Raw genomic sequence first — 27,283 nt, forward strand, 5'->3', positions numbered from 1 at the left:
ATATTAGAAGAAGCTGTATAAACAGCGGAAAGATAAGGCTTTGGATCAGTCACTTTTTTCTTGCACCATGTGGTAAAGCATGTGAATATTATCTGCACACGAAGCTGACAGTATTTTCATTTGGGTGTTATTGCTTTTTTCCTCCCTGGGGGATAATAAAATCTTGTAGCTGCACAGCCAGGCGTAAAAGTCAGGCATTAACAGCAGTCCCCCCCCACTCTTCTCACAGGTAATAACACAACACTCAGAGATTATTCCCTCCAGTCAAATATAATGACACACAAATGCACCCTCCTATATATACCCTTTCATTAGCACTGCCTGAGAAAGCTGCTGTGTGGCAAGCAGCTATAGCAGGTGATTGCCCATATTTGGTAACAGCCCAGATCATGTGACCGCAAAATGGTGGAAGCTGTGAGCTGTTTGTAAGCTGAGCATCTCTATCGAGAGGTTGGAATCAGGAAACGAGCTCTATATCCATGCTCTGAGACACAGGAGTACAGCGATTCCAGCAGTGGTGAGTAAACAGCTTTCATACAGTAAAGATAAAAAACTGAGAAGGAGGTATATGTTCTGTCCCCCCCCCCGCTCATAGCCAGCAGACAGGAAGCAAGAGTGAGGGAGGGGCTGTTGTCATCAGCACTGTGGTCTTGTGCTGTGATGTGGAAATAGATTTTAAGCGGCTCAGCATCCTCGATGAAGGATGCACACAACATGATGCTATTTTTTTATTATCCTGCTGTATAGATCCATATGGCAGTGGTGTTAGATATATATATATATAAATGTATGTGTGTGTGTGTGTGCACATACTGTTGAAACACTGACACATCAGAAAAACAGTCATCTCCACTGCACAGGAATCAAATATTCAGCATTTTTCTGTTTCAGTTGCTAATGCAATCACATTTCCACTGTTCCACAGAAATTCTACCGAGGGAGAAGTAGGATGTTTCTTTTTCATGCGAGTGAGCAAACGTCACGTGACTCACTGTGAATTTGCATCTCTGTCCAATCTGCGCTCAGGCAAGCGTGCAGTCATTGGATTTGAATCAGCAGTAGGCAGCAAGGAAGGGAGCCTGTCATGATGTAACAAGCCCCCCCTCTTGCCCCACCATCCTCCCACTCCTCCACTTTGAATAGAGGGATTATTCACATGGGAAGGTGACCTTTTAACCCCAATCTTACTTATTTCCCTCCTCCTACTTTCTCCCCATAAACACCTGTCTTTAGTCCCCCTGCTCTCTTTTCATTATGGAAATCCATTTGCCTTGACTAGTAAAATCAATCCGCAAGTGAAGACATGACGAAAAACACTTGAAATCAAAAAATATCTCAATCTTGATCCAATAGATTTGCTGTTAGACCAATAGGAAGGTGCATATGTTGATTCTATTGATCCGTAATAAACTATGATCTGTTCTACAGTGAAACTCGAGACTTGAAGCATATTAAGCAAAACCTTTTTTTCGTTTCTCCCTATTACATACTGTTCATCTGTTGTAGATAGTTTTTTTTAGTCTCGCCACCTCTTTTGTCCTCCCCCAGGTCCAGTTTCCTCAATTTTGCACACATGCTCAGATATGCCAACTTTTCAGCTAATGGCTTTTCTTAGTGTCACCTGGTTGGTGCAAAAATACAACTTTGTCTGTCAAACCGTTATCTTTTGGCATTTTTCGTTAATGCAGCCAAAGAAATGTGGCCCCATTTCAAATATGTGTTTTTTTGCAGCAGGCTGTTAGCAACAATTGCCTGAGATGCCATTAAAAATTGGTTGAAAAAGATTTTTACACAGTAGCTTAGTTTTTTTTTGTCGAATTGCCAAAAAGGAGATGCAGTGTCACATTTCACCTTGTGTAGGTGCACACAAAATGGTAAGATCAGCTAAAAATATCAAGTTGACTGCATCACAAAGTCTCGTAAAGTGTGCGCCTTCTTTACCCAAGCAGATGTAGTAGTTCTGCAATTTAAAACATTCTACATTACCAGCCAAAGTCATGCATTTGTAATGTATTATCAGCAAAATGGACCAATTACGTATCAAGAGTTCAATTGTTGCTCCATTTTATGTTTTATAACATTGTATGTATTCCAGCTATTGCCAAGGCAGATGTGTGTGATTATCACTGTCAGCAACACTGAACAAAACCTGCTGGGCCCAATTTCTTGTGACTTTTGATGTGCAAAAGAGCCAATTAATTCTGGATCACTTTAAAGTTTAATTTTAGAACCTTGGTCTTAGTTGAGGATACGCTCTCAGTATCCTCAATCCTCCTAGTGTTACCTTTAGGAATTTGAACATTATCAGTTATTATATGCTATTGATATATGTTATTAACTATCAAATGTATATTAATAAAGTTAATATGTGGTATTGCACTGTGGCTCATTGAAGTTCACCTTTGTGGTTTGCTAATGTAAAACTTTCTACAGAAAAGGGCATAGAAGGGCACTTTTGAAGATCATCTGCCAGCCCTGCTTTGCAATTTTAAAGAAAGTGGTTCAGATCTTCCTTTAGCCCTTCATCATTTCTCCAGCTTTCATAAAATTTGACCGCAAAGCTCCATCTTACCTCTTTCTTTGGTGGAAGAGCTAGCAGTCAAAGCTGTAAAAACATGTGGTGGAATGAAAAAACACATTTTCCTGTAAACTCTGGTGTTAAGTTATGATGGAGGATGGAATATGAAATGTATAAGTGCCTCAAATATAGCGCTTGAGTAGTTTCAGTTTGTCCTGCCTGAATTTCCCATGAATCCCTGATGAATTATTGCAAATAGAGGAATTCAGGGCATCATGGTCTGGGCACTGTCAAGTTGTGGTATATTTAGTTAGGTCAAGCCAACTTTTTTTTTACTGCATCTTTCAAACACAAGTGTAGCTCAAAGGGCTTTTCAGAGCAAAAGCAAAATTTAAACAATGACAGTAAAGGCCAAAAGATGAGAATTAAAAGAATAAGCAGTAAAAATCACATTTGACAAGTGTGATTATCCCCTCATAGGTCCTCCTGTGGATGGACCTGGCATCCAAAAGTAAAATGAGCTCAGACGGGGCTGACGGCAGACCAGGTGAGTTTGAATCAAATGTTCTAAAAATCTACAGGAACATCATGGATCAAAATCTAAATTTGTATTCCTTTTTTTCCAGTCCCTCCTACCTCTCTGCCTCTGCAAGGAGGTCCCACTCAGCGAAAAAAGCTCTCTGCCCCTCGAATCAGCCTGTCACTGGACCAGAGTGAGGATGACTTGGGGGAGACGCCAGATGATCTCGACATAAACGTCGACGACCTTGACACTCCAGATGAGGGAGATTACCTCGACTACACAGACCATGAAATGGACTGGGAAGGTGGGTCAGACAAAAAGCAGAAAACGTTTGCTTGTCAACACCATAAGGATACTTAAAGACACTTAATGTAGATGGGTATTAATCTTGTTCTGTCTATGGTGTTTCAATTTCGTGGTTCTGGTGTTGTGCCTGGTCACTCACTGCTCACTGTCATGGTGAGACATGTAAATCGAGCAAAGCCTGATGTTATAAGTATTTGGTCTTTTTCTCAGATCCCACTGCAGCCAATAGGAGTGGGACAAGTGAATCCTACAACACAATTCCAACATACAGCGCTGAGGAGGAGCGTCAGGACGGCAAGTTATGGAGAACGGTCATCATTGGCGAGCAGGAGCACCGCATCAATATGAAGATCATTGAGCCATACATGAGAGTCATCTCGCATGGAGGTGACTATTGAAAAACCTCTATATGTTAATCATGAACACAAGCTGTATTCACGAAAGCAAATTCCTTTCAAATATACTCAGTAATCCTTAAGAAAATGCCATTTTTGTTGTCAGTGTCTGGAGTTTTCTAACGAGCAAGACTGAATTCTCATCTTTGAGGGCAGGTTAAACAGGCTTTTTGAAACACAGAACTGGAGACATTTTTCTGAGCTCCTTTTTTTTGTTTTTGGTTTAAAGATGTTAATTTAATAATAATGTGCACTGAGTCTACAAATAATCAAATAAAAGGCTAGAACTGAACAGCATTGAACATGGAAATGCATGCGTTGTCTCTCCTGGCCACACTGGTTGTGTAAATAAACACAACAAAAAAAATACAGCACATGATCCTCAAACTGAAACCTAAGTTTGGCATTGGGTTAAACAAATCTCATGCTGGCCCCTGTTGAACAGTGGAATAACTAAAGGACTATGGCTCATGCACTAGAACAAACGTCCAGATGGCAAGTGTGATTAAAAGAGATAAACATAAACAGACAACTTCAAAGCACATTTTCTGCAGAGGTAATATTAATCTTCCAACCGGCCTGCACATGTGATTACAAAAATATGTCAAAAATGATCTACTTTATCACAGTCACCCATAGTTTTTGGACCAGCAGAAATATGTCTTGAATGTCTCTTCATTTCTTGGCAGTAGACCAACTGAAAAACAAGGAAGTGCAGGTTGCAGATGAAGCCAGCTGATGAGAATTTGGAGTTTCCTACATTAGAACAATAGGACTCAGGATACACACTGGCAAATATGCCCCGTGTCAGTAAAATAACCCTGTATATTTTAATGAAGGTTGGCATCTGGAGCCCATGTTTTCATACAAGGTGTAAGAGGTTCAAGTGACCACTCATGACAGCACTTTGGTCATCTTGTTGGTCATATAGATACTGCTCATATACCATTTTTAAGAGAAATCTGAACCATGCTGTGGCATGCTGAGGATTCTTCACTCTGTGCTGCAGGCTTAAGTGAAACACAGACATGCCGTATAAACGGAGACGTCTGTCACTGAAAAATCAATATAAGAAGCTCTGCCATCTAGAGAATAGACCCTATGTCTGAGTGACGCTAAATCTGCTGATGAATGGGATGGTGAATAAAAGGAAATTACATTAATCTGAAAAGTAGTGAGAGGAAACGGGGCAAGGAGACGGACAGACAAAAGAAACCGAGACTGGCGGATAAACAGAACAAAAGACGGAAATAAGAGAGCAATCAAGTTTTCACCAACAAAGGAGCACAATCATGTTGACTCTTACAACTTTCATTTTTTTGTGTTTTTTTTTTTACCAAGGCTACTATAGCAACGGAGCGAATGCAATCATAGTGTTTGCTGCCTGTTTCCTGCCAGATAGTGACCGTGAAGACTATCATGAAATAATGGAGAACCTCTTCCTGTGAGTATTTATTTTTTCAGTGTGTTTCCTAATGGCTTTTTGCACAACCAAACTATGAATCCTTATGAAAGTTGCAAGCACTTAGCAAATGTTAAGTATGCAAACACACTCACAGTGATGATGGTCCCCATCTTAGCTCTGAGTGCTAGCATACTGAAGTTTAGCAATGAGCACTAAACACAAACCTGCTTAGGAGAGTTTAATAGTGTAATGTTACCAAAGTCATGTATGTACTTTCCCATAGCTATGCTTGAAAAACAGGTCCTTGCACTTATCACGCCTACAGTATGCTTGACTGATGTGATTCCATTTTATCTGGGTGTCAAAACAATTCCTCGTGAAGTCTAGAATAGAATTTAAAATCCTCTTCACGATGCACACTGCCTGAAATGGCCAAGCTCCATCTAACCTGAAAGATCTTGTTGTTCCTCATCGCCCCTCACGAGCTCTTTGCTCTCAGAATGTAGGCCTTCTTGGGGTTCCCAGGGTGAATTTCTAGCACGAGAATGGGAGGCAGAGCTTTTTGCTCCCAGACTCCTCCTCTGTGGAACCACCTGTCAGTTTGGGTCAGGATCTCTAACACCCGCTCGCTTTTAAGACAAAGCTTAAAATGTATCTCTTTGGAAGAGCCTTTATTTAATCTGTTTGTGCACTCCTTGTTTAATATGCTCTATATTTTCCATACTTATTAACACTTTGCATCTAGGCTTTTTGCTTTTTTTTTCTATTCATATTAATATTTTACAGCTCTTATTGTTATTAACATTTTGAATCTTTTACATTCTCTTTTATAGTCATGCATACTTCCTTTCGTGTCTTGCTTTGCTCTGTGAAGCACTTTGTGGTGCCTTTATTTTTTTTGATCAATGCTTGATAAAGAATTCTAAGCTGATTAGTCTTTGTAGTGTCCTTATTCAGGATTGATTGAGGAGGTTTCTTGCTCTGGAGTAAAACTTGTCTGGTTGTGTGGGTGCTGGTGTACAGAGGGCTTTTGGAAACACACTCAGCGGCTGCGACCCAGTATTTTTTTTTCTAAAGTTGTTGTATTATGCAGGATTTAGATCACCATAATGAAAAAAATGTTGATGAATATATGCTGAAATAAGTTAGGAATATATAAATGAAGTATATATTTTCATGTTTATCAATATATTTCAACATTTATTTATTTACAAATGTATCAATTAATTTATGAGGCACTGGGTGAAAAGCTGATTCACCCTCTAGTAAGGCAATCCATGGTCAACAATTGGGTTGGAAACCTTTCCAGATTATGAAAGGTGAACAAATTCTAGATCTTGGGATTTAAAAAGACTTTCGTAATGTCCAGAATAAAACCGAACATATAACAGTACAGATACATTTAGTGCAGATAAAATTTGGATTCAAATTAAGATCCCAAACAGATATATGGCTACAAAATGAAAACTGTAATGAGGTCAGGAGACTTCTCTCAGTTAAATCTACAGAGCAAAAAAAAGGAAGGATTGCCATGACAGCCAATACAAAACTGTGCTGTTTGCACCCCACATCAGCCACCCAAGTAGATGATGTCTTATTGGCTTTTGCAAAACACAAAGCTTTACTTTGCTCTTTTCTAATCAGTGGTTGCTGCTGTTATGGACATCAAAAAGTATTTAATCTCAAAGCAGTTAGAATTAATTAAGTAAGTTGGAGATGTTGCATTATTGTTCAAATCAACCACAGCGCTCCTGCTAAAGTAAATCTTTCTTAATAGAATTATAGAACTAAAGCTTGGTTACTCAGACGTTGCCGTTTTATAGCTCTACTCTGCTGGCAGACTTGTATTTCATGCCTGGACAGTGTGGTTGGGATCCCACAGGCTGTTCCATGACAGATATTGAGTAAGCTGGCATGCCTGAGAGTTTTGGATAGAAATGAGAGAAGGTAAACCATAGTGTCTGCAGTGTCGGATGCCAGATGGCTTAAAGACTGATTCCTTGCAAGGAGGAGTAACTATGGCTTTGCAGAGAACGGTGCGCAGTTTGTCAGTGGGAGATGATCATAGTAATCATGAAACAGACTGGATAAGCAGTGTTGGACTGTAAGATTTGATTAAAAGGACAGGAGAGCAAGACTGAAATCAAAGTCAGTGAAGTTAAAGAAGTTATTGAGGAAACTAGCCGAGGATATTTTCAACTTTATTTTCAAAGGAGACGAAAAAGTTGCCTGCTGACTGAGAGGATACAGAAGAGGTAGGTGGGAGAACGGGGAAAGAAATGAGAAAGAGATAACAGTTTCTTGTGGTTTGAATCAGAGAATTGGATTTTTTAGAAAGGTAGTGGTCTGATTGAGTTTCTGAGATTGATGTAAAGAAGGAAATACAAAGAAATTCAAAACAGCTCGCTCGTGAGGCAACTCTTGTACAAATTTCCTGTAACTGACATCAGAGGAGTAAAATTTCAAACATGCTGCTTGTTGAGTTGTTCACATTTGCATTAAGCCTTGCTATCATCTTGCTACCTTTTCCTCATATCTTTTTGCATTCAGGTTCAAAACAGATGCTACTTTTCCACACCACCATTGAGAAACATACAATTACATACACAAATAATAGTATGTTGTATTCTTTTTTTTTTGGCTTATTTTTCTGTGTAAAATAATCACTATCCAAGTCTTCTACGTTAATGCACACACAAGCTAAAGCCATTATCATATTGGTGTTTGCATTCTCTGTTGCAGTAACCATTGCTAGAGCTGAATGCCATATTAACCGATTGTGACCTTTCAAGCCTGTAATGACACACAAGTTGCCTCAACATTTTCAAAACACTGTTATAGTTTAGGAAAACATATTAATAAGCAGAGGTTATAAATTCATAATAAAAGCAGAATGATTAACGTCTCAAATTGCTCTCTTTTAACATTTCTTGTTGCGTCGAAAGGCTGAGAACTACAAAGATTTAGTGGATAGTTTTATCATTTGTAGAATACTCTTTCAAAAGACTTTTTTAAATGAGGCCTGGGGTCATAGTCGATTAAAAGCTGTTGACCTGTGTAGCACTTTGATCCAGACCACAATGTCCCAACTGTTAGATGAATTTTCATTGAATCAGGTTTAGAGATTCTGCTTCTAAAAGGATAAATCTAATGACTTCAGGGATCTACTCATAGTTTCCTCAAGTACCACGAGAAGAATGAACTTTACAGTTTTAATAATAAAAAATAAAAGTATAAAAGGGATTACCATGAAATTACTATAATTTCAGAGATTCATCTTCCCCAGAGGATGGTTTGTGTAAATTTAATTTGATTCTCATGCAATGCTGTAATTTGCATTTACTCTAGTGCTAATTAATACAATCCCTTTCAGCCAAAGCAGGGGTTTCAGACCGCTCTGAGGACTAGACTTTCTGCAATTTTTTTTTAAACTTCATCCCATTTGCAGTCCTGCAGAAGTTGTCCGAACAGAACAAAATGAGGCTGCCGGAGTGCAGGGACTTTCAGAGACTAAAGCTGAAACATCTTGTTCCAAACAGATGATGAGCTTAGGAGCGAAAGGGCCCAAAATAATAGAAACAAGGAGTTTTCCCAACTGTGACTAATGCAAAGCTACTCAAGTGAAATGGAAAATAAAGGCCTCACAATTAAATTAATATGTCCTCTTTAAATATTCCTGCTAAATATCAGGACTATGTCTTTGTGCTCATTAGCATGGTAATGTTAGCATTTAGCTTAAAGTACCCCTGTGCATACCCAACAACAATAGCTGATTACCCTTTCAATAAATTTGTTAAGTTTTATGTGGAGAGTTAAAAAATTGTTAACTGTAGGCCTACTATAATTCCCAGGTTGTCATGACTTTAAATCTAAAGGAAAATGGGCTAATTTACCCAAGATGGCAGTCCCTCAGCTTACAGGTATTTCATGGTGTATGTTTGAGTGTAAGTTACTCATGTTGCTCAGATACAGATCAAATAAGGAAGACCTCATAAAGTAAGACACTGAATTTTGGCATGGTGGCTTGGTTTACGGTCAGGATAAGACTCTAGGAACTGAATGTTCGTCACTGTCCTTAAACTGATGAAAGACTAACTGTGTGTGTGTATGGCTTCAGCTATGTGATCAGCACACTGGAGCTGATGGTGGCTGAGGACTACATGATTGTGTATCTGAATGGAGCAACACCCCACAGAAGAATGCCCGGCCTTGGTTGGCTGAAGAAGTGCTATCAGATGATTGACCGAAGGTGTGTCCTTTTATCTACCTTCTGCCATGTGATACTATTTTTTTTTCTAAAGAGATATGAATGGTGTTGCATGATTGTATGTGTTAAATGTGTAGCTTTCAAGTGTTAACGTGAAAATGAGCACCATTTCATGAACATGCCTAACATACGACACATTGTGTTCAGGCTCAGGAAGAATTTGAAATCCTTCATAATTCTCCATCCATCATGGTTTATCAGGACCGTTCTAGCAATTACCAGGCCGTTCATCAGGTAAAAAAATATCACCACTCAAAAATGTAATTTTGTTGGTCGATTATGTTGTTCCAGACTGATATATTGACAACTATTGCTATGAAATTGTACAGAGACAGTAACTTTCAGTGATTAGGAATTTGGTTAAATAAACACTAGTGTGCAAATTTTATAGTGATAGAATTTTGAACAGGGTAAAGATTATACATTATACTTTCTAGACAAGGAATATGTGTAATATTAATGGCTTCATCGGTTTAATAAATCAAAAGCATTCAGACATACAGTTGAAGCCAATTATTTACATCAGCGATCTATAGGGAAATTTTTTTTCTGACTGGAAATGCCGACAGAAGTTGATTAAACATCACATAGTTAAATTAATAACTTTTATTTGCCACATCAGCATAAAACAAACTTTCTGTATGTCTCCACTGGGACAATTTAGGGCTGCATATGTGTGCTCATTATAGCAAAACTGTTATAATGAGTTGAAAAGCATATTCATATCTGGTATTGGCATCCTTGCAGAGCCCTGCCAGCATATGTCATTGCACTTGAACTTTTATAAATGTGTACATGTTTCTCTCGGTGCAGCGCCAAGTTCAGCAGTAAGATTAAGTATGTGAACAGTTTGGACGAGCTGCATGAACTCATCCCAATGGATTGCATCCAGATCCCAGAATGCATCATTAAGTGAGTGCCACCAAGCCCCTAAACACAATATCACCCTGACCTCCTCCAAGCCTGACTTGTCTTAATGACTTTAAACTCATCTTACTTTTTGAACTCCCCCCCTCTAGACTCGACAAGGAACTGAAGGAAGCAGCAGAGAACTCAAAGTAAGCATAAACTCTCTTGCCTCTCGTTACCTCCTCTGTGGAGGCACTGGTCCCTGCCTCAGTTTTATCCTTGGCTGGAGAGCTCATTTATCAGATGGCTCACTTTAAGATCAGTCTCTTCTGTTGGACGAGGACCAGTTGGATCTGGTTATGGTTCCGATTACACTGGAGAGACACAAAAATTTTGCTTAAGATGCTAAATGTATTACACATATCTAATTTATTATCTCAGTAAAATAAATGAGCCCTCTCCCTATTGTATGGTGATCTATTACACTGATAATAAATGTAGGAACGAAGCTGGAGCCTTCACACTAATCGCTGGCTGGCTAATTGTGCACTGAATCATAAATTGCATGTGCCTTCAAGTTCACTGCATGAAAGCATATTACAACAGTAAATCCTCCTGTAACAACCTCTCCATTTGTTTCCTCTGTTCAAGAATGAATAGTTTTCTGCAGGGGACTGAACCAGTAGCAGCAAGCAGAACAGAGTAAGTCCTCAGAGGCGTTAAAGTTCACACATGGAAGACAAATGAGTTTGTGTCCACAGTTTGTCACCAATACATAAACACCCATCCTTAAAGTCTCCGCATTCTACTTTAATTTTCACAGTAGACAAGGCGAAGCTGGTGCCAGCGGCTCGTAAACCAACACATACCGAATGGATGGGACACCTCTTCAAAAGTCACTATCATGAATCTGAATAAATGGGTAAAGGTGGAGAGTGGAGCTTGTGTGTGTGTGTGTTTTAGTGTTTGTCTGTTAGACACTGGAATTTGATATGAACACAACTTGCCGTAGTTCCTGTTAACACTCAGATCTGTTTTTATTGCTGCTGTAGCATCTGCTGTACTGTACACTTGCAGTCCTGAGAACTATATAGTTAAGTGTGATGCTTGCCAGCATCAACAGAGTAGCATCAGTGTTCACTTCAGGGTAGAAAATGCAATTACACACCAGACAGTGCACTGCACAAATCCATTTGTGGAGACTTTAGTGTATTTGTGTGCATGAAAAGCAGTGAAGCAATAATATCACCCCTTTTAGGTTACTCAGTATTTTTGATGAAAAGGCAACTTGTGCGTCAGCAGTTTGCACGAAAAAAGGACAAGGTGTTGCCAAAAACCTTGTGCCATAGTTGATGACCGACTTGCATTTAAGCAGTCCAATCCTCTATCTTGTCCTGCAACTATAGAATAAACCTACATAGATACTTTCACTTTTTAGCCCGAATCTTAAGCCAGAAAGTGGCAAATTAAATTTGAAATCAAACTGTCAGTGCAGTGTGACAGCATATGATTCTAGCCTTTGTTTGTGTGCGTGAGTGTTTGTGTGTACGTGTGTGCGTTCACGTGTGTCTTTGTCAAAACAAAATGGGAATCATCCCTTAAGATTTTGTTGGATCATTAGGACGAAACCTCAGATCAACATAATGATGGGATCTCAATAAAGCACAGCATCTTATGTGTGTGTCCACAAGCATGTGTGTATATTTGTACATCAGTGCATGTCCCCTCATTAGATAACTGATGGTTGTCTTAGCCATGAGTCTTTTAGGGAGTCCTGAGGATGTGCAAAGAAATGAAGGATTGCTGTCTATTAATTAAATAAAAACACATTTACGCCTAACTGTTGTTGTCAGTTATGTCTGATTTATTTGACATAATTTGAGTGCTTTGCTGCCAAACGATGAGGCAGTTTCTGCCCCGTGAAGCGTGACAACCGGAAAAGAAAACAGAACACTTGTCACTTGTCAAAACCCTCGGTTACACCCCCATCCACACCCACCTCCACGCTGCACTCGCGGTCATGGCTTGTTCTTGGTGAAAGCATTTTTTTATTTTAACAGAATAACACATTAATTAAGATTTCGTGACAAATACACAGAAGACACAGCAAAACAAAATCTACTCCATTTTAAGTCCAACACTGCAACAGATAAAAGGAAAGAACATTTCCATATAAAGTTAAACAAGGTTTCCCAGGTGAAACTTGTTATTTGACTGAATTTTTGCGAAGTCCAAAACATTATATCCAGAAAGGAATTATTCATCAAGTTACAGACAATATAATGAGGGGCAGATCATATTACAGTTTTTTCACTCTGTAACTGAAAGTATGTTTTGATATACTCTTTGGGTGTCTGTAGATTATGATAATATAGCAGAAATGGGCCGGATTGACCAGTGTCATGTTGATTAAGTACGTATTTGCCCCAATGAAAAAAATGAGCAAAATTATTAGGATATTAGTATCCTCTCTGAACCCCTAAACAAGCTTGATGATTAAAGTGTAATGTAAAATCTGATCCACTATGCCCATCTCTATAAAAGCTTTTTTAATGCAACTTGAATATATACAAATATTAGGTAACCTCCAGCACATAGATGAACCACTGAAAAAAGAGCTAAGCTTTCTACAGTCCATCTGCTCCTGTTCAGCCTGTACTGGGAGCAGATTATTAGAGTAAAAAAGGAGGCATCGCCTGCTCAATGCGTAACCTATTGGTTGATTTAGATTTTAAACACGAGAGTTGAAATAAAAAGTATGTCTGTGTTAAAAGCTGCATGCGTGGTGGAGTGAGTTAACATCATATCTGAAGTGAGCAGAAAATACCAAAGGGAATGTAGTAACTATATGTTATTCTGCTGATGCTGTTTAGTATCTGCATGCACGGCTGTATGCTGGAGTACGTTAAATGACCTTAAAACTACTTAAAATAGACTTTTAGGAAAATGTGTGCACGCTCTGCCTCATCATTTGAAACTTTAGCCACGTAGAACATGAACATCTGACTCTGTTGCATAACATGCATGACAAAATCAGGAGAAAGCAATGCTATGTCCCCTTCAAGCTAAACATGGATTTAATTCTGCATTACATTTAATTTTGCAAATAGATAACAGCTCATTATAAATAGCTTCTCACATCTCATTTGGTTGAGCTCATTCAGTGAAGGATAAATAGGCCTAACCCTCAGGGCAGGAGGAGATAAACAGAACAGAGGAGGTAATCGGAGAGAGACAGAAGGAGATTGGATAAAAAAGATTTTTTTTCTGTATCTTATTACTTTTCATGCCTCATCGAAATGTATAGCTCTCATCATCGTATTCCAGCTCATTGTCGTTGTCCTCCCCCAGTTGACCGTATCGAAACTTCCTGTACACTGTGCCATCGTGGCCCATATAAACAATGTCCTCATCGTCCTCGTCATCATCGTCATCAGCATCCTTGTTCCCTGAGCGACGGTCACTGATGTCAACCATCTGAGTCTCCGGAAATCGACCTCCAGCGGAGGAGCTGTAGCCACTGTGTCTGCCTCCACCTCCGAATCCCCCACCAGAGCCCAGCTTCTCGTACCCACGGGGAGGGAGGTCCGAGGGAGTGCTTTTGGACCGGGAGTGTCTGATGAGGAAGACGACTGCTACGATTCCCAGCACCAGCAGGATGCAGGTGATTATGAAGATTGTCAGGTTACCTCTAGCCTCCTCCTCCTCATCATTCCTGAATGCAAAGTTAGTGCTAAGGATGCACTCTCCTGGACAGAAATAAAGCACGTTCAGACACATATGCACTGTCTAAATGGGAAGATAATGAGGCGCTTACACAATGACAAAATTCAAAGGGCACTCTGCCAATTTTACACATGAAGTTCAATTTAATCAGAATCAAAAGTACTTCTGAGGATGCTGAACAAGTGAAAAACGTCTTGAGGCTTTGGAGGGAGCCTTTAAAAGTCTAAAAAAAAAAACAGTTGTGAAGTAGGCGTTATTTCAGATGCTCCTTTGAGAAGTGAAAAACATATTAATTTCAAGCTCTTTTATGGCTTGGATCAACATGAGACTCACTGACTCATCAGTTCAAGAGATTAACAAATGCATTATATAACACTAGGTTCTTTGATAAAAAGTCAAAGAGAAAAGCGTGTGCATATAAATGGTTCATTTCATCTCTCAATGTTTCATTTGGCAGGAAATTTTCAATCACAGACTTTAAAATGATTAAGTTTTTCTGAGAAAACTGGCTTCACAACTGAGTTCACTTTTAGTTTTGGGGCAAATCTTGGGGGAAATCAGCAGCTATGGTGTTGTGTTTTCTGCATAACTCCAACAATAGAGCTTTGGAAAATTGCTGCTGCAGGCACTTTAATTCAAGCAGGGTTAATCTGCTGATCATTATACTGGTATTGAATTATGAGTGGCATTTTCTTTGTTTCTGACATTTTACAGACCAAGTGATCAGTCAACTATTGTAATTATAGACATGTTGTTTTTATAATTAAGGGATTAATCCATAATGATAAATCCAATTTGTTGCAGCCTTAGCTCTTTTTTTTCCTACCTCTGCTAAACTTTTAAACATATCTGTGTGAGGCTGAAGGGATTGTGTAATATTTTCATGGTGTCTTTGTATATGGTGTGCACAGCCTATGTTATCTGTAATGGCTGTGCAAGACTATATGAACACTGGGAACAATGTGCACTTTTCTTATCATGATTATCTTTTGCTGTAACTATGAGGGCATTTTATATGTGCAGCTTTTGAGTCCAAGACAAATGTCCCTAAGGGGACAACAGAGTATATTGCCTTACATCACATCGTATTGCTTGGTTTACTTAGGAGATGAGATTGAAAGAAAAGTTTATCATCCCTGCCACAGTCACAAACGTCCCCTTTTCCACCCAACCGAGTCATGACCCAATGAGCATGACATTAGCACAGCCAACCTCGAGTCTCAGTGCAGTTACAACAGTCCTGCTGTGGTGTTGCGGCATCCTCCCCGTCCTCTTCAGGGTGACAACACAGGAGACAACGCCCGCCAGCTTCTAAGATGGCCTGAGCAGGACACACTGTGCAGTTGAACGGACCGGGCCCCCGGCACTCCAGACAGGCGCTGTCACATTCTTCGCAAGTGTGGCCTGAACCCTTCGGAGTTAAAGCAAAAAACAACCATTACACGGTTGGAGCTTCTTTTTTTTTTTTTAAACATCACAACTATTTATTCTTTACCTCCAAAACTTTTTAACGGATTGATGAAAAGGGATGAACAGTCCCTCAGCAAAGTCAATTAACATTCATCTCCACCTGTCAGACAGTCTCAATCAACTGCCTCACAGCAGGAGGAGGAAGATTTATTCATTAAACAAGACGGTGTAATAATTTTCACTCTGTTGTTTTTGACTGCCTCGGGTGCTGTAATAAGACCGTCTGAATTATACTATATGATACCTGAGGCCAAAACATTAACAGCTATTAGTTGGTTTGGTGAAGGACTAGCTAAATGGATTTTTAATCAAAAAGTTAATGTTTGTGAAATTAAAACCTTGAAAAGTCTTGTTACCTTCATAACAGGATGCTGGCCAATATCGCACATAGACTCACACCTGCCATTTGACAGCAGGTATCCAGGGTAGCATGAGTCACAGGATTGGGAAGATTTTCCTGCAAAAACATGCACAACTGAAAGAGTGAATATGGTAATACTATATTTATTTTTCTCTTAGAGTTCTTTAAAACATCAGCTTATCAACTGAGGACTGATAAGTATTACCAATTTAGCTAAAAAGGGATCTATGTTTCTTCAAAACATTCCTAAACAGTTCTTATTATCCTCCTGGAGAAGGCAACAGCCATTGGTTTGCAAAGAAAGCTGCATTTTGTCTGGAACAAAATATAGGTTGGATGTTGAAGTAACATCCACACAAATGCCAGGATCAAAAGTTTTCCAGTAGCTTCCGCTGGCTCACATTTTTTCCATATAACATCGTACTGCCATGTCTTCCACAAGTTAGAACAGAAGCTGGAGTAACAACTCAACTCAGAAATTTGGATAAATTTGCGCTAATGATCTCCGCTATATGTTCACAAAGCACATAGTTTATTGCTTCTGTTCAAAGTTCAAAGTCATGTATAAAAAACATTTTAAGTCTACCTTTAAGAATGAAAGCCACATACAAAGTAAGGAAGTTGAAAAGAGTTTAGGGACAATCTAACATCATTGATTAGCAGTTTCGGTGTTTGTGGTTTAAATTACTGGGTATGGAGGAAACACAGCACATTTATATAATGTATATAATATTGCTGAGCTGCACAAGAGCACAGTTCGAGATCTCGACCACTCTCACATCTGCAGTCCGTGGAGAAAAGAGCATCATCAATATCTCATAACCCACATGTGATCTCTGCGTGAGTGTGTGCGTGTACATTAAATTACTGCTGAATGGATATTTGTACCTGAGCACATTCTGCAGCTGGCGTGGCAGGGCTCGCAGGTCCTGTGCGCAGGATCGTGGTAGTATCCCTGAGGGCAGGATGGAAGGCAATGGGCCTCTTTCCGCAAGTAGATGAGGCCCGGAGCGCAGCTCAGGCAGCCATCCTCCCCACCCTCCATGCACTCACCGCAACTTGGGTCGCACTTTTCACACATCCTTGAGGCAGTGTTTCCATAGTGACTGGCGGACAGATGGTGAAAGTTATGATAGATTAGATTCAATTAAACAAAATGAGATTAGAGCTTTGTCCTAGCTCAAATAAAATTCCTTTTCACAGCCTCACATACAGCCATACACATCCAAAATGACTTATATATGATGTGAGACGGACCAACACAAAACAGAAAAGATACAGTTGTAACAAAACATTCTATTCATTACTGAGGAATGTTGTACTGTTTACATATATGTCTGAAAGGTACTTATGTAGCCTTTTTATCTTGCTGGTTTATCTTGAGTATTTAACTGCACATCAATTTAACGGCACATTAATTTAAGTCTCTCAATTACTGGACCAAGCCACATGAAGGGCTATTTAAATCTGCAGCTAAATTAGCTCACATCTCCAAACCTGTCCTGGTTTAGTGTTCACAATGACATTATGTTGCCAGGCTGATCTTTTATTAATCACAATTCTGTGCCACCGCATTTAATGTGATGGATGAGCAGCATGGTCGGGTGGTGAGCAGGTTAAACTACCCATGCTGGCACGTCTCCACACACTCTTTGGCCTCTCGGAATAGGTGGGCTTTGCAGGTGAGACACTGGTGGCTCTGCTTTCCAACACACGAATGACAGGAAGCGTGGCAGGGTTGACATTTCTGCTCCGTCTCTTCTTCATAGTAGCCTGTTGGGCAGTCATCCACACAGGTGCCATCTGGACCAACAAACAAACATAATTACGCTTATCAAACATGTCATAGAAGCATGAGGAGCTTCCCTGGACAAAAACTACCCTCAGAAAATGCACTAAAACTAAATTTGACTCACTGAGCAGGAGATGTCTCTGGTTGCAGCTCAGGCAATGGGTTTTGCCTGGGCCTGAACACCTATGGCAGTATTTGTGGCAAGGATGGCACTCCCCATCCTGGTCTGCATACTGGTGAGGTGAGCACTGTTTGGCTAATGGCACACAGTGATTGTGGTTGTCTAGCCTCTGATCCTCTCTGCAGCTGGTGCAGGAGCCCGTGTGGGGCCCAAAGCATGTGAGGCACGATGCATCGCAATCTGGAAATACAAGAATGTAGCGACTGAAAAAAAAGGTGTTATCATGACTACAGTAAATAGTTGTAACTGAGGAACTAGAACTATACAAGGTTAAATATTTTCCTCACGGTACATTTTACCCACTAATTGCACACACTGAGCTCGCAAAAATATGGTCTATAAAGCCTTTTCTGTAGCAAAATAACGCATCATTTTGCAGCACAGCATTGTGCGTCCTTTTAAAAATATTCTACTGGCAGCTACTTTCAGTTGCAACAAAAGCAGGCATTGCCTACAACATTTTTCCTGCGAAACATGCCATCCTCTGTTTTTTTGGAAAACAAAACCAGAGCAGTGTGGTTCTCTCTAGGGAACTGTTGTTGGCATCTCTGCGCAGTTCCCGGTGTTTGACAGCTGCCTGTTAACTGTCTGAAAAGCTTTGCTATTTTAGTCTGAGCCGAAGTCAAGAAATACTCTCAGGCATAGTAGAGAATATAATTGAGAAAATACATGAAGGGCGCTCTGCGGGACAGAAAACACTGCATCTGTTTTAGGAGAGATGGAGCTGACTTAGGCATGCTTTTAGATATGGCTTCATTTTAATTTAGATGAGTGCATTTGTTGGCAAATAAGATGCCATTCAATTCCTCTGTGATGAAAACTGTCACGCCCAGAGACTCATGTTTTTAGTTTTCATGTTTAGGTTATGTTTTTGTGTTCAGTTCATGTCCAGGTTTTGAGTTTTAGGTTTTGCCATTAGTTCATTCCCCTCACCTGTTCATTCCCCACCAGCTGCACCCACTCACTTAATCACTCACTCCCTATTTAGTTTCCTGCCTCCCCTTTCAGTTTTGCTGGATCTTTGTTACTGTTGATGTTACTGTTAGATGTGATGCCACGTTTCCACGCCACATATTCGTCAAAGCTAAGTATTTATTCCATGCCATGTTCTTTTGTTTTTGTTTATAGCTCAGTTTTTCTCCGGCTCTGCCGTGTTTTATGTTGTTACTTTGCTTTTTTGTTAATAAATCTACCTTTTCTTTGTAAGTCCGCATCCGTGTCCTCCCCTTCTACCCACACCGTGACAAAAACTTTTTCACAAAAAATTCTGAAAAGATGGTTAAGCTGTTACTGTACATCTTGCACTGTGTGAACAATGTTATACCTTTACACTCTCCTGTAATAGCATCTCTGTATGTACGGGAGGGGCAGGCGGACAAACAGGCACCATTGTGCAGGGTGGCCTTGGGGGCCACGCAGGCATCGCAGTCATTGCTGTTCCGTCCGTCACACAAAGCGCAGTCGGGGTGGCAATGCAAACACTCTCCTTGCTCAATGTCCTCAAAGAACCTCTCAGGGCAGTTTTGCACGCAGAGGCCCTCGTGAAGGAAATGATACCCCTCACAGCCTGCGGAAGGGACAGCTTTTGAACTTAACAGAGGCAAAACATCATTACAACTCAGTGAAATTAAACTAAGAGCTCTTAGTTCTTGAAGAGGGCTGTAAAAGAAAAATAATGCTCTAACAATTTTGTTCGAAAATTACAAGAAATAAATAAAAAAAGGAGAAAAGGTGAGACAAAAACTGCGCAATATGTCAAGCCCACTTATTTCTCATGTATCCAAAATAATGCTGTAACAGAATAAGTGAAAAAAAAACACTGAACATTTGATTTACTCTACATATCAGCTTGTGGTCTTTCAGTTACTGTCAAAGCGATGTCTGTATTGGAAACCACTGTCAACAAACACAGTTTGTTGCTGCATTGCAGTTTATAAAGTCCACCCCCCCTGAAAACATTTCTAAAACAAAAAAAAACACAACTGAACTGTTGGGTACCTGAAATGCTGTGTCGAACTGAAATGGAAAACACTTGACTGTTAAATGGAGAGGTGACATAACATGTTTTTCTGAAAAAAAGGCAATATAATTTTCTCAGTTTCAACATATATGATGTCTTTGCACCATCGTAAATTAAACATATGGTTAATTTGCAAACCATTACATTCTGTTTTGATTTGCAGCGCCGCAAAAGCACACATTGTGAATGAGTTTAACCAGCTGACTTTGTCCTTGTTTGCGACCTTGGTTTGCATTGTGTTTTGGTACCTGTGCACTGCCCGAGAGGGTTGCACTCTCGACAGGCCGCGGGGCAGTGATGGCACTCCCCTTCCCGGACGATGTGCGCTGGAGGACACTCCTCCACACACTGGTGCTCGTGTAGGAGGAGAGGCTCTTCACAGGTGAGGCAGTGAGTGGCGTTCCTCTCACAGGACGCACAGCCGGGCGCGCAGCTGCGACACTGCTGGCCAGCGGGATAACCCCTGTTGGGATCCAGAGATCAGCAGATGCATTGACAAACACAGGACTGATGAACTACTGCATGTACACTCTGCATTAATGTGCTGAAAAAGGCTGCACAGTGCACACAAATAGCATCTCTCTCATATTCCTGCTATAAACCCGGGAGATTGTGGTAATAAGTAAGAATTTACTTCTGTAAACTGATTTGCTTGTCTCATATTAAGATGGACAGGTTTCATGTGAAAAATACCAAATAAGCTGTCAGAAATACTGCTGGGGTAAACAAGCAAACTGACATGTTGTTCTGTTCTCTGCTGCATTAGAAAGGGGACAAGTAACAATTTATCAAGCCAAATGTGTTGAGCAAAAGCGATGCTAAAAAGCTTTTTTTCGGTCAATTAAATAAGTAATAAAAACGAGATTATCAACACAGCCAAATGGTCAAAAAGCAAAAAATATCTTTTCAGTACTAGCAAACAGCATATGTCACAGTTTAATTGCACATGAACATTGAGAAGGAAATAGTATAACCATGACAATAAATTTGTCCTCTGACATTTATTTTTGGCATTTCAGAGCATGTGCTTCAAACATCTGGCCTGATGTTCGAAATGTGATTGTGACATGATTTTGCTCGCAGGGTTAAATCTCATCAAACTGAGAATATTCAAAGAGCTGAAAAGAAGCATGCACACACAATTAAAGGAGTCAAACCAGCGGTGATGGCACTGAACCCTGACCTGATGCACTCCTGAACACACTGCCCGTCCTGCAGGAACAACTGAGCTTTCCGATTGCTCTGACAGTGGCTGCAGCTCTGAGCGTCTGCACACTGCAAGCAGCCCGGAGGGCACGCCTCGCACACACCGCTCAGTCGACTGGCAAAGAAGCCCACGGTGCACTTCGACACACACGTCTGCTGCATGGTCAAAAATCGCCCTGGAGGAGAAACAGAGAGCAACAAACATCATCGCTATGAAAGAGCTAGATAGAAGGTAGTGTACCCTTGAAAATATAAAACTGCTTTTGGAGGTATGAGTGACAGACGGACCTTTTGCACATTTTGTGCACTGGTTTTTCTCCTCTCCAGAGCAGGACTCACAGGACGGGTGGCAGTCCTCACATGCCCCGTCATCTGAAGGGAAAACAAAACCTTGATTATCACAAAACCCCAGCTCTGCGCACAACAAAGGAAAACTGAGCCCTGATCAAGGACCTTTATAGTAACAATCAATGGCTTAAAATTGGCTTCAGACAAAGATTGTAAACAGACTGGAAAATCTAGACTTTTGATTCCATGTTGTGTCCTGTCACAGCCTTGATTTAGCTATCAAGATTTCAGGCTACATTAACAGCCAGAGAGTCGTTTAACTCTTGTCTTGATTTTTGTGTAGCCTGTCACCACCTGACGCGAGTTACTGCCCTACATGAGATGTACATGCCCAGATACATCCCATACATCCATCACAGCAAATGAAACTTCCCGTTTCATTTACCCTGCATATAAAAAGAAAACAAATATGCTTCTTTGGATGCTCATTAATTGCTGTCAGTCATCTGCTTTTCCAAAACTGACTGGAAACTCTTTACCAAATTTGATAACATTCTGATGTTATAAACATGATAAATGTGACACCCTGCTGATTACTGTTTAGAATTAAATTCAGTGACTGTCTTATCTATAGTTCCTACTTCAAACCTGTAGCTCAGTGTGAACACGGATATATGCTGAATTTTCTTTTCTTTTTTTGTATTTGAGCCTCTGAGTTGTATGTATATTCTGTAGCACTCACTTTTTGTCATAATGCATCAATAATTTTTATTTCTTTTTGCTTGAATGACTTTCTTACCTGCCACTTTTCAAGCCAATTGGTCTGATTGCCACCCTTTAAAACTAACTTCTCCTCGCAGTGTGACTAAAGTGCAACCCTTCTCCTCCCTATTTCCACCTTTTCCTGATGCCCGAGGAAACCTAAACCAAAATCTCTGCCACCTTGTAACTCTGCCCTGTCCTACCCATCCTTCATTTCACTTCTCCACCGAGATGATACATTGGAGTCTAATTACCAGAAATGTTTTAAATTCATTCTTTGTAAAAATTTAAATTTCGTTCCATTCTTTAATTCAATTTCTCCATTTTAAAGTATGTTTTCGCATAGAGGGAATAAGAAACACCTTAATAACATAAGTTAATACCAATACATAATCAGTATCTAGGATCTATAAATCTATGTAACTCTTACAGTGATTGTGTAGGAGCTTCTCACATCGGGCAGCGAATCAAATCGGGTGCAAAATATGTATCCTTGAAGCTTAATATTTATGGAATAATTTCAGAAGTACTGGGAGAAATATATTGATTTAGTATTTCAAGAGGAACCCAGAAACTGTCAGTGGTACAGCACTTCCACTTTTGCTTTTCTTCTAAAACCACATAACAACAAACATCTTTTATATATGTTCGATTCTGAAAGCTGAAGTTTTGCTGTTGCTGAGATTTAAAGTTTTAAAAATAACTTTACTTTTGTGTGTTCATTTTTCAACCTCTGTGTTAACCCATGCACTTCTGTCAGAGTTATTTTAGCTCCGATAATTAAGATGTCTGGCCTCACACTAATTACAACGTTGTTTAAAAATCTGTTCATGGACGGAACAAAATGTTCAGGATATACAGTCAATTATTTAAAAGTCTGTATCTGTCTGACATTCATTCTGCTTTGAGTGCTTAAGTTGGTACAGGTTCAGAGATGGTGGCACACAGACCAATTACCCTCAAAGATTTCTTCTCTGCCCCTGTGAAAGTGTCCAAATCCCTGCCTCATTAAATGCAGACAGTTGGATTAGTGGAATATAAGTATTAGTCTTACCGTTGAGAAAGGTCTTAATAGGACAGACCTCATGGTCAGACACACACTCCCCGTTTTCAAGCATCTTCCCTTTCTCACACGACAGACAGTCATTGTCCTCCGGGCCGCTACATGTCCCGCAGTCTGAGTGACACTCCTCACAGTCGTTGGAGTCTTCATCACCGTAGAAACCATCAGGACATAGGTAAACACACTTTCCCTCTGTGGGAAAATAAGATTCTGTTTTAAGTTCACCATTTTGGGTGAGTGTACTTTACTTAAAGGGGAACTCCATTGATAAAGAGTGCTTACAGTATTAATGCGTAATGTAAGAAAAAAAATAAATGCGTAAAGCCTTTTGTTGCTCCATAAGATACTGCGTGAATTTGGACACATCCGCCACAAATTTGAAGTGGGAAAAATTAATTGCACTCCAATAGCGCCCAACGAGGACCCAATAGACTTTTCAAAATACAGTTTAAAATACAATATAACTGAAATGATAAGCTGTTAGAATTCAGTTTCAAATAGCTAACATTGTTATAATGTTTTAAATTCTATTTGTCAGATTGCTCGTGGGTTGATGCGACCCTACATACATTTACAAATCTGGAACATTAAGGCTTGAAATACAAAACAAAACTGCCATTCACTAAATACCCAACATAAAGTAGCATTCAGAGTGGTTTCTTGTCAAATCCTAATATCATCCTTTCTCTGTAGCAATTCAGACATGTCTTTTACATGGTTCAAAACTTTCTGTTCTTTAGAATATGTTGATTTATTAACATGGTGAACCATTCATGAGCACGATGTTTTTACTGATGTGAGCTTCTAAACCATCAGAGTAGTACAAAGCATCATTTCCTCTCTAAAGACTACATTTGATGTGGCATTCTTTTGGCATCTGGGAGGATATCTGAAATTTTTATTTTATCTCCAAACTCCACCTGTCGGTGCTCCGGAAGTATTTGATGCTGTCCTCTTCTGACAAGAACCCCGCAGAGAACAAACTCTCTCCCAAAATGTTCAATGCTCCAAACACAACAGGGCACAAGGTCTCTTTGACCATTTACAGAGGAAAATATTCCAAAAAAATGTGTTCCAAAAAAATAAATGGAACACAGAGAAATTTCAATGTCATTAATAAAACCAGAATTTACAGCAAATCTATAACAATATACAGAATGATTTTCCAATTAGAGTGATCAAAATAAAACATGAACTGCTGGAGAAAGTGTGGTATAACGATGTGCATTGGGATTTGCAAGTAAAAGACAACAGCCAGTGTTAATGTCATGTCATAACACAACTATTTAATTGGTGCCTTTAATTCATTTACTCCAATTTTTTACTTCAATTTATCATTATTCAGAATTCAATTGGGCATGTTTGTTCACTTACCTTTTAATCTTTTTAATGTTTTTTTTTTCTTTTCTAAAATTGATGCCTAAGTTCTAGATCTCCATCAGGGAGTCTTTTAAAAAAATACACATATACTTATCAAGACAAACAAAGGTATTAATATGTTATGCATGAAGATGTATAATGATGTACACTGTTGGTGCTTGAATAGGGGACCTCTACCCCTCTACCTGATAAGAAGAGGTCAGTCTCACACCAGTAGCACTCGTGTTCGTCACAGCTGACACAGTTGTCATCACATGGAACGCAAGTCATCTCTTCTTCCACACTGTACGTCTTTGCCGGGCAGTTTTTGTAGCAACCGTCCTGAAAGCTGATAATAAAAGTAGAAGTCTATACCTGCAGTCACACATGCACAGAAATCCACTCGTTCCAACAGCAAAAAGAAGCCTTTTCATTCAGGTGCAGCAGTGAAATGAAAGGCAGAGCGAGTGCAGAGGTGAGATCACACATGGTGACAGCGAGGCACACAGCCTTACTTGTAAAAGCCCTCGGTGCAGGACAGGCAGTGCCTGGGGTTATCTGTTGAAAGCAGACAAAAAAAAACTCAACTCTCCTTTTAAACAGGAACTGCCTGAAAAAAATCTTTGAATGTGGCTCGCGCCACACTGTTATGAAAGCTCAGTCACCTGTAGGCACCGCTCATTTGGAGAGAACTTTATTCTAGCAACTAAACACTGACTTACACAAGACACACTTCTTGCAGCCTTCCTCACACGCCATGCAGTCATCGTAATCTGGATCCTCCACCTCACCTAAGAACACAGAAAGGAGACAAAGTAGAGGGGAAAAACAACAGTCAGAATAAGAGCGTGAGAATGAGATGAAGGTGGACATGCATTAAATAATACTCCCCAAGGTCACCAAAGAGCTACACTAAAACCAATACACAAGCAATGCTGTGTTTACCTTCTCCACACTCCAGCTTCACACACTTTCCATCAGAGACGTAGTAGGAGGAGTTGCACTTTAGACAGTGGCTGGGGTTTGTGCAGATCTGGCAGTGCTCGGAACAGGGCTCACAGGTCTTCACATTGGTGTGGTAAAAGGCCTCAGGACAGGTGTCCAGACACAGGCCTTTATGCAGGTAACGCTCCATTCCAAACTTATCTGGAGAATAAAAGGTTTTGTAACAGATAGACCTTACTCACTGAACTTCTTGGTTGTCAATACTTTTGCTCACTTAAAGCAATGTACAAAGCTTTCCATCTTAATTTACTTATATTGTGAATAAAATTGTTGGGAAAAATGTAAGTGACAAAATGATTACATACAATGTTAAATGGGTCACTTGTAGAGACAAACCAGCAAAAAAAAAATATTGATTCACTGTCACCGCTCTCATGAGCGTCATTTTTACCTGCAGCAGGCATCTTATTTCAGGAGAAAAGCGATAAAACCAGATTAAATTACCACCAAACAGCCACTGACAGACACAGTTAGTGACTAGTACAGGATCAAATTCATTCTACCTCCTTTGTTGTTTGTTGTCCATTGTGTGGTGAAAAGAAATAACACCAGTCAAATGTTTTCACTGTGACTGTGTTGACTTACTCATTCAGAATTAATAGAGTAGGGGTCCTTACTCTTGACTATTACACTGTTGTGTTTTCCTGTTTTTACTTTCCTACTGATTTACCTTGTTTTAAATTTTTGTTTTCTTTCAAAAACAGGTGTAAAAAAAATTACTTCAAAAAATTAATAATAAGTGATCACTTATTTTTTTTAGGAAAACAAAAAAACTAAAAATAAATTTATCCTTTTTTCTTTTTGATAAAAAAAAAAAATAAATAAATGCGCTGCTTAACACTTTACGCCCACATAACACACAGAGAAGGGACCAATTAAAGTAAAACAAATTGAAATGTCTCACTGAGGTCTTGGGCCATCATGCACTGCCAGAACAGCTTCAGCTCACCTTGGCATTGATTCTAAAAGTCACTCTACGGAAGCTTCATTTGATGTTATGGTGATTATGATGAGAGTGCTGTCTAACGCATTTGTCTAAATTCTCTCACACGCGTTCATTGGGGTTAGGATGGGGTGAATGAAAAGGCTATGGCAAATCATTCACATCATTTTCACATTTATAAAACCATTCAGTGATCCATTATGTCCTCCAGATGGGTGAAATTGTCATCCTGGAAGATGCTGCTCCCAGCAGGATAAAAATGTTTTTTCCACAGGATAAAGATAATGCAGCTCAACCACTGTTTATACATTTTTCAGTGACACTTCCATCTATAGAGACAAGTGGACCGAAACCATGCCAGTAATTATCCCCAGCATTATAATCAGAGTCATGGCATGTTTTTCGTTTAATATGTCAGCCATCTGTTCAACAAACATGCTTACCCACACCGTGATTGACCCGTTTGTTCCTTACCAGTATCACAGCTGGTACAGTTGGCAGGCCCTGCATCTACACATGTGGCACATGTGTGGTCACACAGGTGACACTGTCCACCTGACTGGTACTTGCCCTTGGCACACGCCTCCACACATCGGCCTTCATCTAGCGCTCTGCAGCCAAAATAAAACTCATCAAAACCAGAAAAATCAACATATTTAAATAATGTCTTTGTAAATGAGCCGAGCTGATTTACATTCCAGCATGCACCATATGGCACATTTACACAAGTGTAACTGAGTGAGTCAACAAAGGGAGAGGAGAATGAGGCGTGGGGATGGAAGTTAAAATAGTAGGCAAATCAGAAGATTTTAGATAGTAAACTTTATCTTTTCTGAAACTCTCA

At 39.8% G+C, this 27,283-nt stretch overlaps 2 protein-coding genes across 3 annotated transcripts in view; one reads left to right on the forward strand and one right to left on the reverse strand.

Annotated features, from left to right (window-relative positions):
* The first annotated feature begins 138 nt into the window (after positions 1–138).
* Positions 139–12,103, forward strand: prune2 (prune homolog 2 with BCH domain). 2 transcript variants are annotated; one of them, XM_075456307.1, is made up of 11 exons: positions 139–517; positions 2,999–3,065; positions 3,145–3,345; positions 3,558–3,734; positions 5,084–5,186; positions 9,265–9,396; positions 9,562–9,648; positions 10,228–10,326; positions 10,434–10,472; positions 10,915–10,965; positions 11,087–12,103. In XM_075456307.1, exons 2-11 carry the CDS (start codon positions 3,011–3,013, stop codon positions 11,118–11,120), a joined length of 978 nt encoding a protein of 325 aa, XP_075312422.1. In that variant the 5' UTR covers positions 139–517; positions 2,999–3,010; the 3' UTR covers positions 11,121–12,103. The 2 variants fall into 2 exon arrangements, with proteins under 2 accessions (XP_075312422.1, XP_075312423.1); XM_075456308.1 differs by lacking the exon at positions 139–517 and adding an exon at positions 563–1,164.
* A 14-nt stretch (positions 12,104–12,117) lies between these two features.
* Positions 12,118–27,283, reverse strand: part of pcsk5a (proprotein convertase subtilisin/kexin type 5a) — a 29,681-nt gene continuing 14,515 nt past the window's right edge. The window contains exons 22-37 of the mRNA XM_075456547.1: positions 26,914–27,050; positions 25,437–25,637; positions 25,214–25,282; positions 25,007–25,049; positions 24,698–24,840; positions 23,124–23,324; positions 21,308–21,391; positions 20,997–21,195; positions 20,062–20,276; positions 19,118–19,360; positions 17,737–17,973; positions 17,446–17,623; positions 16,709–16,926; positions 15,816–15,916; positions 15,202–15,400; positions 12,118–14,012 (exon numbers count right to left, since the gene is read on the reverse strand). Coding sequence (XP_075312662.1) covers positions 13,555–14,012; positions 15,202–15,400; positions 15,816–15,916; positions 16,709–16,926; positions 17,446–17,623; positions 17,737–17,973; positions 19,118–19,360; positions 20,062–20,276; positions 20,997–21,195; positions 21,308–21,391; positions 23,124–23,324; positions 24,698–24,840; positions 25,007–25,049; positions 25,214–25,282; positions 25,437–25,637; positions 26,914–27,050 — 2,926 coding nt within the window. The 3' untranslated portion in view covers positions 12,118–13,554. The remainder of the gene's footprint in view (positions 14,013–15,201; positions 15,401–15,815; positions 15,917–16,708; positions 16,927–17,445; positions 17,624–17,736; positions 17,974–19,117; positions 19,361–20,061; positions 20,277–20,996; positions 21,196–21,307; positions 21,392–23,123; positions 23,325–24,697; positions 24,841–25,006; positions 25,050–25,213; positions 25,283–25,436; positions 25,638–26,913; positions 27,051–27,283) is intronic.

The sequence above is a fragment of the Odontesthes bonariensis genome, chromosome 22 (genome assembly GCF_027942865.1).
Source record: "Odontesthes bonariensis isolate fOdoBon6 chromosome 22, fOdoBon6.hap1, whole genome shotgun sequence".
NCBI lineage: Eukaryota > Metazoa > Chordata > Actinopteri > Atheriniformes > Atherinopsidae > Odontesthes > Odontesthes bonariensis.